Source organism: Rattus norvegicus, chromosome 16 (assembly GCF_036323735.1).
Source record: "Rattus norvegicus strain BN/NHsdMcwi chromosome 16, GRCr8, whole genome shotgun sequence".
Taxonomy (NCBI): Eukaryota; Metazoa; Chordata; class Mammalia; order Rodentia; family Muridae; genus Rattus; species Rattus norvegicus.
In genome coordinates, this window is record NC_086034.1 from 76,904,671 (window position 1) to 76,918,230 (window position 13,560).

At 39.9% G+C, this 13,560-nt stretch overlaps 1 protein-coding gene across 1 annotated transcript; it reads right to left on the minus strand.

Annotated features, from left to right (window-relative positions):
• Positions 1-399: 399 nt before the first annotated feature.
• Defb10 (defensin beta 10) lies at positions 400-10,535 on the minus strand. The gene is made up of 2 exons (NM_001037510.2): positions 10,448-10,535; positions 400-610 (listed from the first exon to the last, which is right to left on the minus strand). Exons 1-2 carry the CDS (start codon positions 10,506-10,508, stop codon positions 456-458), a joined length of 216 nt encoding a protein of 71 aa, NP_001032599.1. The 5' UTR covers positions 10,509-10,535; the 3' UTR covers positions 400-455.
• Positions 10,536-13,560: the final 3,025 nt, after the last annotated feature.

The following is a 13,560-nucleotide window of genomic DNA, read 5'->3' on the forward strand; positions in this document are numbered from 1 at the left end:
CATAGGAAGAAAACCTTTGATGGGACAATTTACTGTTATAAGTGAGTTTCTAATACAACCATCATCTACTGCCCTATGGCTCTAAGCCTTGCATCCACAAATGGAGCCTTATTTAACTTTGAGAACATGGAAGAGTTTCCCTCTGTTAATCTCAGGAGGCCTGAGAATCTTATTCATTGTCCAGTCTTGTGGTTCTTCTGCATTCCTCACATGTGGTTTGACAATAAATTCAAATAAGATCGACCTTGCTCAAATCATTACTCAGAACTAGGCAGGTTTTCTGGAGTGCCCCCTCTCCTGTTCCCAGGCAGGACATGAGCCTTGCATTTTCTCAATTCTTTCTAAGCCAAAACACAGGTTTCAACAGGATCTGAAGTAGGTAAGCTTAAAAATGTTTCCTTTATTAAAACATCAGTTACACATCTGTCACTTGACTCCCACGTGCTTCCTTCCAATCATCTCCTGTCCTTGCAACAACTGCGCTTCTCAGGGTGACAGGAACCCACATGCGAGGTAGGAGGAGGACAATTTTTATCGTGACAGAACCCTTCAAAGAGTCGGCACCACTCAGTTTCTGCTGTCATTCCAAGATGTTTTAGTTCTCCAACAACTGCAAGGAGAGAGCAGATACCCTTTAGACTCATAGGTATAATGCCAATATTTGAGAATGTTTTGAGGATACATGATAGGTAGATAACATGTCTAAGTTCATGGGATAGTTTTCTCTTCCCAGCCATTTTCATGGAACTGAACCTTAGGACAGGTAATGAAATCACACACTTGACAATGAAGAGCAGCAGAATTATGAGTGTAACTTTTATGTTTGATGTTTAGACTCAAGCTTCTTCCCAACACACCTATTACTCTATCATATTGTTGTCCCTAAGATGCCATATACTCTATTTCTTAATGCTACAGGCATTACTGTACCATGAACTTATTCTGAAGTGCCCCATTTCTTCTCAAGTTTCTAGACTTCTCACCACAATTTCCACCAAAATCATAATCATTAATGTTATATTGATATCATGGTTGTCCTGGGAAATTTTCATAGGTTTCAGAAATTGGTACTCATTATGCCTTCTATGGTATATCACAGAACACATGCAGTGTATCCTAGATTAGTCTTCAAAAGTATCCAGGATAGAACAAAATTACTCTGTGGTACTTCTGGTAACCATCAAGTCCCAACTTTACTCACATCCTCTGGTAATTTATGGGCTGTCTCACGTCCTCAGAAATTCCTTCTCTGAAGGAAGTTCCAATCCTTTAGTAGCCTAGAGAGTGATAGTTTTGGGGGGGGTCAGACATTTACAGCAACTGACATTACATGAGGTATTTATATCAAACTGTAATCTGACTTAATTGGCAGAAAACATATACACGGCATTTTACATATTTATCACCAAGCAGGAGAAGAGACTTTGTTTGTTCAAGTTTGTTCTCTGTAAAGGTCCTGAGTCCAATATGGTAGCCATTATCTTGATGTACCCATTCACATGTAAAGAAATTGAAATTTCACTAGGCACACTTCTATTGCTCTATAGATGTTTTTCATGTAGATTCTGTATCAGACCGGGCATGTATAGAAACTCTCCGTCATCACAGAAGTTGTGTTGCAGGGAGATGGAATGGGAATTGAAGGAAATCTGCTTCCTGTACCTTATCCACAGTGGGAGAAGCTTCTTGAACCAAAGTCACCCAATAGATAACAGAGGTATCATCATTTTCTCGTCTACAGCTTGCATTCTATTTCTATGGCAACCAGATTGTTGCTTATAATTTTCTATGATTGTTGTAACTTGCAATAGTGTTGATAAAATATTGTTTTCAGGTTCACAGTCAAACAGATTCTGCCAAAGTCCACTTCTGGGTTTTAGTTCATGTCATGAAAGATTCTCAGTGCTCAGAAGAATCTTAAAAAATTCTTAGTGTACCTCTAACATCATGATAGCATGATATAAAATAATGATCTTTAAGAAGATTATATAAATAGGTAGATATATTTAGAATTTATTGGTGTCTGCAGAGGCCTTTATAAATGTATATGATATAAATTATATTATTATTTATATTTTCTCTGTTTTGGTTTTGTGTATGCAATGAAGTCTCTAATATAGGCATGGTAGCAAATATCAGTAGCAGGTGATACTAAAGAAATTTAAACCCCGGAAATAATGAAAATGATCAATGAAACAAGAATTGGATCTTTTAAAAGATAACCATAAATAAAAGGTTAAAGACAAATTCTTAATTACAATAATAATAAGAAAGTACAATGGGAATTCAATAAAATTAAAATTAGGCATAGAAGAGGGGATCAATTAAGCTTCATCCCAGGGATACAGGGATGATTCAATATATGGAAATACATCATTGTAATCCACTTTATAAACAAATTTAAATAAAGAAAACCACATGATCATTTCATTAGATGCTAAGAAAGCATTTGACAAAATTCAACACCCATTCATGATAAAAGTCTTGGAAAGATCAGGAATTCAAGGCCCATACCTAAACATAGTAAAAGCAATATACAGCAAACAAGTAGCCAACATCTAACTCAATGGAGAGAAAGTTGAAGCAATCCCACTAAAAGCAGGGAATATACAAGGGTACCCACTCTCTCCCTACTTATTCAATGTAGTACTTGAAGTCCTACTCAAAGCAATCAGACAACAAATGGAGGTCAAAGGGATTCAAATGGGAAAGCAAGAAGTCAAAATATCATTATTTACAGATGACACAATAGTTTACTTAAGTGACCCCAAATAACCTGATAAACAACTTCACCAAAGTGGCTGGATAATAAATTAATTCAAACAAATCAGTAGCCTTCCTCTACTCCAAGGATAAACAGGCTGAGAAAGAAATTAGGGAAACCATACTCTTCACAATAGATACAAATAACATAAAATAACTCGGTGTGGCTCTAACTAAGCAAGTGAAAGATCTGTATGTCAAGAACTCCAAGTCTCTGAAGAAAGAAATTAAAGAAAATCTCAGAAGAGGGAAGGCCTCCCATGCTCATGGATTGGCAGGATTAATATTGTAAAAATGGCCATTTGCCAAAAGGAATCTACAGATTCAATGCAATCCACATCAAAATTCCAACTCAATTCTTCATAGAGTTAGAAAGAGCAATTTGCAAATTCATTTGGAATAACAAAAAACCGAGGATAGTGAAAGCTATCCTCAATAATAAATGATCTTCTGGGGAATCACCATCCCTGATCTCAAGCAGTATTATAGAGCAATAGTGGTAAAAAACTGTATTGTATTGGTAGAGAAACAGGCACGTAGATCAATGGAATAGAATTGAAGACCCAGAAATGAATCCACACACAGAGGGTCCCTTGCACTTTGATAAATTAGCTAAAACCATCCAATGGAAAAAAGATAGCATTTTCAACAAATGGTGCTGTTTCAACTGGAGTTCAGCATGCAGAAAAATGCAAATTGATCCATTCTTATGGCCCTGTGCAAAGCTTACATACCAGTGGATCAAAGACTTCCACAAAAACCAGGTACACTCAAACTAATAGAAGAAAAAGTGGGGAAGAACCTCAAACATGTGGGCACTGGGGAACATTTTCTGAACAGAACACGAATGGCTTATGTTCTAAGATCAAGAATCAACAAATGGGACCTCATAAAACTGCAAAGTTTCTGTAAGGCAAAGGACACTGTCATTAGGACAAAACAACAACCAAGAGATTGGGAAGAGATCTCTACCAATCCTACATCATATAGAAGGCTAATATTCAAAATGGACAAGGAACTCAAGAACTTAGACTCTAGAGAATCAAGTAACCCTATTAAAATATCCGGCACAGAGCTAAACAAACACTTCTCAACTGAGGAATATCGAATGGCTGAGAAGTACCTAAAGATATGTTCAACATCCCTATTCATCAGGGAAATGCAAATCAAAAAAATCCACTGAGATTCCACCTCACAGTAGTCACAATGGCTTAGATCAAAAACTCAGGTGACAACAGTTGCTTGAGAGGAAGTACAAAAAGAGGAAAACTCTTCCATTGTTGGTAGGAATGCAAACTGTTACAACTACTCTGCAAACCAGTCTGGAGGTTCCTCAGAAAATTGGACATTGTACTACTTGAGGACCCAGCTTATACCTCTCTCGGGCATATACCCAAATGATGCTCCAACATACAACCAAGACACATGCTCCACTATGTTCATAGGAGCCTCATTTATAATAGCCAGAAGCAGGAAAGAACCCAGATTCCCTTCATTAGAGGAATGGATACAGAAAATGTGGTACATCTACACAATGGAATATTACTCAGCTATCAAAAACAATGACTTCATGAAATTCATAGTCAAATGATGGAACTAGAAAATATTATTATTAGTGAGTTAACTTAATCACAAAACAAAACACGGTGTGTCCTCACTGATAAGTGGTCCTAGCACAAAAACTCGAATTACCCAAGTGTCAGTCCCCAGACCACAGGATGCTCAAGAAGAAGGACGGCCAAAGTGCAGATACTCCCGTCCTTCTTATAAGGGGGTACAAATATATTTATAGGAGGGGATGTGCAGGCAAAATTTGGAGCAGAGACTGAAGAAATGTCCATTCAGAGCCTGCCCCACCTGGGGATTTAGTCCATATATATACAACAACCAAAACTAGATAATATATATGAACCCAAGAAATATATGCTGCCAGGAGCCTGATATACCTGTCTCCTGAGAGCCTCAGCCAGAGCATGACAAATATAGAAGTGAATGTTAGCAGCAAATCATTCACTTAAGTAAAGGGTCCCAATTGGAGGAATGAGAGAAAGGATTGAAGAAGCTGAAGGGGCATGCAACCCCATAAGAAGAACAATGCCAACTAACCAGCCCTCCCAGGAACTAGAGCCCTACCCAAAGACTACACATATATAGACCATGGCTCCAGCTGCATATGTAGCAGAGGATGACCCGGTTGGGCACCAAAGGGAGGATAAACCCTTGGTCCTGCCAAGGCTGGACCTCCCAGTGCAGGGGATTGTGAGTGGGGGCGGTAATAGGGGATGGTTTTGGAGGGGGAACACCCTTATAGAAGAAGGGAAAGGGGATGGTATATCGGGCTTATTGCCAGAAAACTGGCTCACGGAATAGCATTTGAAATGTAAATAAAAATATCCAATAAAAAGAAAGCAAACAAAGCAAAAGAAGATTGTTATAGAATACTTGAAAAATATATTGCTATGATTATCACATTTAGAAGACAGGGTAAATTCCTAATCACATTTGACTCATCAAACCGAATTGGTAGAATATAAGTAGCCTGAGAAGTTTCATAATAAAATAATCAGTGATAATGAACCCATAGTAGAACGTCAAGAAAGAGAAACACCATACTGGAATGTCATTACATTATTCTATCAGCTATTAAAAAGCAACAGAAATAGTTCTCAAACTAGTCCATAAAATATTAAGGAAAAAATACTTCCAGGCTAATATTTCAAAGTAATTTTCATCAAGATAGAAAACCGAATAAAAGTACGTATTAATTACTTTTATATTGCTGTGAAAGAACACCAAAACTAAGGCAACTTATAGAAGGAAGGGTTTAATTTTGACTTCTGCTTCCAGATTGCGGAGAGTCCACCACTATCACAGCAGGAAATTTAGACACAGGCAGACGTGGTGTCAGTAGCAACCAAGGGCTCATATATCAAACCACAATGAGGAAGCAGAGAACCTGAACTTGGGATAAGGGAAGGTTTCAAAACCTGAAAGCTTGCCTCTAGTGACACACTACCTCCAGCAAGGCCACACCTTAGACATCTTCCCAAATGGTTGCTAACTAGGGACCAAGTACTAACATGTCCAGGAGTATGTAGGTGGGGCCACCTCATTCAAACCATCACAGGGAAAACAAGTGAAGAAATTCGTACACACTATTCTATGGTCAACATAGATTGCAATTACCTAAATAAATTATGCAACACATTAAAGAGTTCATATATGATTGATTATAAATTTGGTTTAATTCTAGGATGAGGCAAGGATAACAACACATACGTACAACTTAAAGAAAAATTACATGACCCTGTCAGGAGATGTAGGAAATTACTTTGATCAAATATAATATACATTTATGATAAAGGCCCTGAATGACTAGAAGTAGAAGAATTATATTATCATAACAATGTTGTTATGTGTTACGTTAACAACAAACATTACACTAAATCAAGAAATAGTGTAAGCAATTCCTTTAAAATTAATAAAGAGAAAACTATTTTCATTCCCACCATTCTTTTTTTTTCTTTTTGGAGCTGGGGACCGAACCCAGGGCCTTACACTTGCTAGGCAAGTGCTCTACCACTGAGCTAAATCCCCAACCATTCTTATTCAATATACTGCTTGGGTTCTTAGCTACAGAAATTAGCCAAGAAAAAGAATAAAGAAGATAAAACTGATCCCCATTTGCAGATGTTATGATCCAATACTTGAAAGAATTGAGTCTATTAGAATACTCTTCCATATCATACACATATTCAGCATAATATTAAGATATATAACCAAAGGATTTTTTTACTCTCTTATACATGTAGAAAGAACTTGTTGATGAAGAAATCAGGAATGGAAGCCCTCTAGCAGTAGCCTCAAATTATGTAGAGACTCATATATACTTAATCAAAGATGATAAAACCATGCCAGTGAGTGGGTCTACAACATTGAAGAAAGAAATTGAAAAGGATACCAGACAATAGGAAGACCTTCCATGTTTGTGTGTCAAATCACTTACTAATGTAACAAAGCCATGACACTGAAAGTGTTCAACAGAGTCAAGGCATCCTCACTAAAATTTTAATGACATTCTTCACAGGAACAGAGAAAAATACAATCCTAGGTTCATATGACGATATAAAGGACTCCAAGTGAAAGCATTTCTGAGCAGAAAGAATAATGTTGGAGGTGTCACGATATCTCTTCAATTTATACCACAGAGCCATATCATAGTGTACAGAGAAGCCTCGGCAGAGAAGCAGTAAAAAAATCAATAGTATATAGTAGAGGGTCTTGAAATAAGGCCACACACCTACCAATGGATTCTTGTCAGATGTACTGTGGTTAATTTCTATTGTTGATATGGTTAGATTGAAAATCAGCTCGCAGGTCGCAAGAATGAGAAAAATAAAGAATTCCCGTCATGATGTAAACACTCAAAGGTCTCTGATTAGCACATGGGGATGGTTTGAATACACAATGTCATTAAATATAAAAAGGCCGCTATTTTAAAGTTCTGGTTTCTGGTTCAGGACTCTAATTTGAAAATTTTAGGAAGTTTAGGAGGAATAGTTCTCAGGAGGTCAATGGAATCTTTGCCCTTGCACCTTCCTCTTGCTCTCTTAGCCTTTCCCTGCCATGAGGTAAAACAACTTCTTTGCTACATGCTCTCATCACTGTATTCTTCAGAACTGCATGGGGTATGCATGGGACATGAAGGGGTTGGACATGGGGCATGCATGAAGTGTGCATGGGGAATGTATTGAGTATTCATGGGAAGCCAGCAACCATGGGCTGAATTGTCTGAAGCTGCCAATCATACTGAGTGTATCCTCCTTTCACGCCGTTCACATATTTGGTCTCAGTGACACAAAAGCCACCAACTCAGACTCCAGTTGCTCACAAAACAATGGCAATGATCAAAAATGGGATTTCAGGCTATTGCAAACTTCATCAAAGCAGAGAAAGCAATAGAATTAAGTAAGAGACAGCTGCCAAATCAGAGAAGTTTATGGCCAACCAGTCATTTAGCAGAGGGTTAATATCCTGAAAAAGTGACACCAAATTCAACATTCAAAGTTAAATGTCAAAGGAGAAAATCACCCAGTAAGTAAATGGATAAGGTAAAACAGATTCTGTTCCAATGAGAAAGAACAAAATGTCAATAAATACATGAAAAGCCATTAAGTCTCTTTATCCACTAGGAAAATAAGAGATGCTGGTGAGGACACACAAAGACGAACAGCATATGTTTCCAGAGGTATCATAATGCAGTGCAGACACATGGCAATCCTTATGGATGATCCTCACAAAACTAACCATAGAAAAAAAATACATGATCCACAGCACTATCCCTGAGTGAGACCTCTGGCATGTAAGTTAGCCCAGCAAAGAGGCACTGACCAATCCATGCTTCTTCAGTCAGTATTCACAGTAGCCAGGGCACAGAACCAGATATACATGTCCTTAAACAGATGAGCGTATTAAACAGATGGGTCCATATATGGAGTTCTCTTCTGACACAGTGAGGAGAGAGGGAGAGAGAGAGAGAGAGAGAGAGAGAGAGAGAGAGAGAGAGAGAGAGAGAGAGAGATTTGTAAGAGAAAGGATGAAAGTGTTGATTATCTTAGTAGAAGAATAAGCAAGACATGGAGTCATGTTTTATGCATGTTCTCTTCTCCATGGAACCTAGAGGCATAAATGAGTGTGTGAAGACGAAAGGGCATTTGGAATATTGTATGGGAAAGGACAAATAAGGATGGAGTAATAAAGGAGTGAAGGTGATCAAAGTCTATGATATCTAATGCAATAATAATGAACTTAGTATTTTATTTACATTGGTTTATTTTACATTTTCATAATTATTAAAGCATGTATTGACTTACTATTTGCATTTGTGGAATTATTTTCCACAGGTGTTTTAAGGGAAGGGTTGCTTTCACTGTCCAGAGGATTTTTAATCTGTGATTTCTCCTGAAGTCTGCTAGACTATGAAAATACTTGGTGTACTCCTCAGTCATGTGGCCAAGTTTCAAAATGTTAGAAGTCTCACATCACCCTTTACAATAGCCACAGATAATATAAAATATCTTGGTGTAACTCTATTCAAGCAAGTAAAAGATATGTATGACAAGAATGTCAAGTTCCTGAAGAAAGAATGTGAAGAATATATCAGAATATTGAGTGACTTCCCATGCTCATGAATCAGCAGGATGAAAATAGTGAAAATGACCATCTTACCAAAAGCAATCCTCAGATTCAATGTATTATCTATCAAAACTCCAACACAATCTTTTAATCAACCTTGAAAGAGCAATTCTCAACTTCTTATGCAAAAATGATAAACCAGGAGAGTCAAAACAATTTTGAGCTTTAAAAATTTTGGGAGGTGTCACCATCCCTGACCTCAAGCTGTACTTCAGAGCAATAGTGAGAAAAACTGGATGGTATTAGTACAGAAACAGGTATTTTGATCAACGGAATTGAATCAAATAACCAGAAATAAGCCCACACACCTATGGACACTTGATTTTTCATAACGAATACAAAACCATTCAATAGAAAAAAGAAGGGAACTTCAACAAATGGTGCTAGTCTAACTGGATGTCTGTATGAAGAAGAATGAAAATCTATCCATATTTATTACCCTGCATGAAACTCAAGTTCATGTGGATCAAAGACCTCAATACTGTATCTCATAGAAGAGAAAATGGGAAGTAGCTTTGAACACAATAGTACAGGAGACAACTTAGTGGATGGCATACAGAACCTGGAGAAAGAGACAGAGATCTGGGATAGGGGAGAAACCAAAGAATCAATTGGGGTGTCCATAGCTGTGACTGACAGCATTGGGGATATGGAGCCTGGGGAGGCTGCCTCCCATGACCAGGCAGTAATCATAGGGATACCAACCCCAAACTTATCCTGTCTGAAGAAGTGCAGGGAGTATGGATGGAGCACAGCCTGGGGTAGTCAATAACTGGCCCAACTTGAGACCCATCCCATGGACAAGCACCAATCCCTGACACAATTCGGGATATTTTGTTCTGCTTGAAGATAGGAGTCTACCATGGCTGTCCTCTATCAATCAACTGACTCAGACACATGTAGACACCCACAGTCTAACTGTGGATGGAGGACCCTTATGAAAGAGTAGAAAGAAGGATTGAAGGTCCTGAAGGGGATAGAATGTCCACAGAAAGACCAACAGAATCAAGTAACTTGAACCCTTCCAGCCCTCAGAGTCTGACTGAACTACCAACCAAAGAACATATACGGGCTATACCTAGGCTTCCTTGCACATATGTCACAGATATGCAACTTGGTCTTCATGTGGGCTTCCAACAACTGAAGTTGAGGCTACTCCAAAAGCTGTTGCCTGTGTGTGGGATATGTTCTTGAAGTTGGGCTTCCTTGTCTGGCGTCAGTGGGAGAGGAAGTGCCTAGCCTCATACAGACTTGCAGTACAGGGGTTGGGGTTACCCAGAGTGGCTCCACAAACTCCGAGGAGAAGGGGATGGGAGAAGAATTGTTGGAGGGGTGAGCTGGAAAGCGGCAGAGAATGGGATGTAAAGTTAATAAGTAAGTAAAGAAATACATCCATCAGAATCCATGCCAGGATCATTGCTTCTACAGGATCAGGTTTCTGCCTTGAGGTCCCCAGTCCTGAGCAGGGGCTGCAGCCCCTCAGGCGTACCTGGAGTGTCATAGGAGAAAAGGAGGCAGCCTATCAGCAGCAGAGAGCAGAGAGTCTTCATGGCAGGCAGAATGAGCACTCAGACTCCTGAGAGGGTCAGTAACTCCTGCAGGACTGAGAGTCTCAAGAATGCTGAGGGTTGACTGCAGCTGGGGGTGAAGCTCATGAACTCGTCCTCCTGCTGTGTGTCCTGAGGCATTTCCAGTGTTGATGATGTGTGTTATGCTATGCTCTGCAGGGATTTTTCTTTCATGCTGGGAGCTGTATTTTATTGTCTCATGATTGTATTGCTGGACCTTTCCGGTAGAGAGTCTGAATGTTCTCTGTCAACGTAGCCCATGCTAGTATCTTTCTGGTCAAAATTAATCAGAACGACTATAAGAAAGAGAAACCTGACTTTCTAGTAGGATTGGTCAGCTGCAACCCCTGTCTGAACAGAAGCTAAGCTGATGGAGGGATGAGAGTTCTTTTTCAGTAGCAGCTGCAAGTGGCCCCTCATTTTAAACCAATCAATCAAGCAATCAATCAATCAATTGATGAATTCACTTTACATCCTGATCACAGCCCCCTCTCTCCTCTCCTTCCAGCCACACCCTTACAGATCCTACATCCCAGAATGTGCTCCCCTTCTCCTCAGAGAAAGGGAAATCCCCCTTGGGTAACACCTTGCCCTGGGACATCCAGTTCCAGCAGGACTAAGCATATCCTCTTTTACTGAGACCAGAAAAGTCAGCCAGCTAGGGAAAAGGGATGTAAAGGCAGGCAACAGAGTCAGCCCCTATTCCAATTTAGGAGACGCACATGAAGACCAAGTTGCATATCTTATACAAACGTGTAGGAAACTAGGTCCAGTCTCTGCATGCTCTTTGGTTGATGGTTCAGTCTCTGTGAACCCCCATGTGCCCAAGTTGACTCTGTAGGTTTTTTTGTGTATTCTTTACCCTCTTGGCTCCATCAATTTTAGCCCCCACTCCTGTATAAAACTCCTGAATTTCATCTAATTTTTGACTGTGGATCTCAGAATCTGTTTCTATCAGCTGCTGGATGAAGCCATTTAAGAGACAGTTATGCTAGGCTCCTGTGTGCAAGCATGGCACAGCATCATGAATAGTGTCAGAAGTTGACTCTCTCCCTCGGGGTGGGTCTCAAGTTGGACAGCATTGGCTGGCCATTTCCTCAAACTCTCTTCCTTCTTTATCCCTGTGCATTTTGTAGGTAGGAGAAATTTTGAGTTGAAGTGTCTGTGGATGAGTTGATGTTCCCTTTCCTATGTTGGAAGTCATACTTGTCTTCAGGAGGTGACCACTTCTGTTTCCATAGTTCCAGCTGCTAGGATCCTCAACTAGGGTCATCCTCATGGACTCTTGGTAGCCTTCACTGTCTCAAATCTCTGACTAGTGCTGTGAACTTGTCCTACTGATTTCCATTCTCACTCCTAGCCTATCCACTGCCCCTACACTTGATTACCATCCCCATCCCCTTCCTTACTTCCTTTCCCATCTACTTGCCCTCCTCTTTTTCCTCAGGTGTCTATTTTATTTCTTTACCCCCAAATCTTTATTAACTTGATATGTCTTATTTACATTTTGATTGTTATTCCCTTTCCTGGTTTCCAGGCCAACATCCCCCTAACTCCTCTTTCTCCCCTTCTATATGGGTGTTCCCCTCCCCATCCTCCCCCCATTACCACCTTCCCCCAACAATCACTTCCACTGGGGGTTCAGTCTTGGCAGGACCAAGGGCTTCCCCTTCCACTGGTGCTCTTACTAGGCTATTCATTGCTACCTATGTGGTTGGAGTCCAAGGTCAGTCCATGTACAGTCTTTGGGTAGTAGCTTAGGCCCTGGAAGCTCTGGTTGGTTGGCACTGTTGTTCATATGGGGTCTCAAGCCCCTTCAAGCTCTTTCAGTGCTTTCTAAGATTCCTTCAACAGGGTCCTGATCTCAGTTCAGTGGTTTGCTGCTGGCATTCGCCTATGTATTTGCTGTGTTCTGGCTGTGTCTCTCAGGAGAGATCTACATCTGTTTCCTGTCAGCCTGTACTTCTTTGCTTCATCCATCTTATCTAGTTGGGTGGCTGTATACCTATGGGCCACATATGGGGCAGGCTCTGAATGGGTGTTCCTTCTGCCTCTGTTCTAAACTTTCCTCCCTATTCCCTCCCAAGGGTATTCATGTTCCACTTCTATAGAAGGAGTGAAGCATCTGCATTTTGGTCATTCCTTTGCGTTTCATGTGGTCTGTGCGTCTAGAGTATTTCGAGCATTTGGGCTAATATCCACTTATCAGTGAATACATACCATGTGTGTTTTTCTGTGATTGGGTTACCTCACTCAGGATGATATTTTCCATTTCCATCCATTTGCCCATGAATTACACAAAGTCATTGTTTTTGATAGCTGATAGTTTGATAGTTTTTGATTCCATTGTGTAGATGTCCAACAATTTCTGTATCCACTTCTCTGTTGAAGGGCATATGGGTACTTTCCAGCTTCTGGCTATTATAAATAAGGCTGCTATGAACATAGTAGAGCATGTGTCTTTGTCATATGTTGGGGATCTTTTGTGTATATTCTCAAGAGAGGTATAGCTGGGTCCTCAGATAGTTCAATGTCCAATTTTCTGAGGAACCTCCAGACTGATTTCCAGAATGGTTGTACCAGTTTGCAATCCCACCAACAATGGAGGAGTGTTCCTCTTTCTCCACATCCTCTCCAGCATTTTCTGTCACCTGAGTTTTTGGTCTTAGCCATTCTCACTGGTGTGAGGTGGAATCTCAGGGTTGTTTTGATTTGCATTTCCCTTATGACTAAAGGTGTTGAACATTTCTTTAGGTGTTTCTCAGCCATTCGGCATTCCTCAGCTGTGAATTCTTTGTTTAGCTTTGAACCCCATTTTTTAATAGGGTTATTTGTCTCCCTGCAGTCTAACTTCTTGAGTTCTTTGTATATTTTGGATATAAGCTCCCTATCATTTGTTGGATTGGTAAAAATCTTTTCCCAATCTGTTGGTTGTTGTTTTGTCCTAACCACAGTGTCCCTTGCCTTACAGAAGCTTTGCAGTTTTATGAGATCCCATTTGTCGATTCTTGATCTTAGAGCATAAGCCAATGGT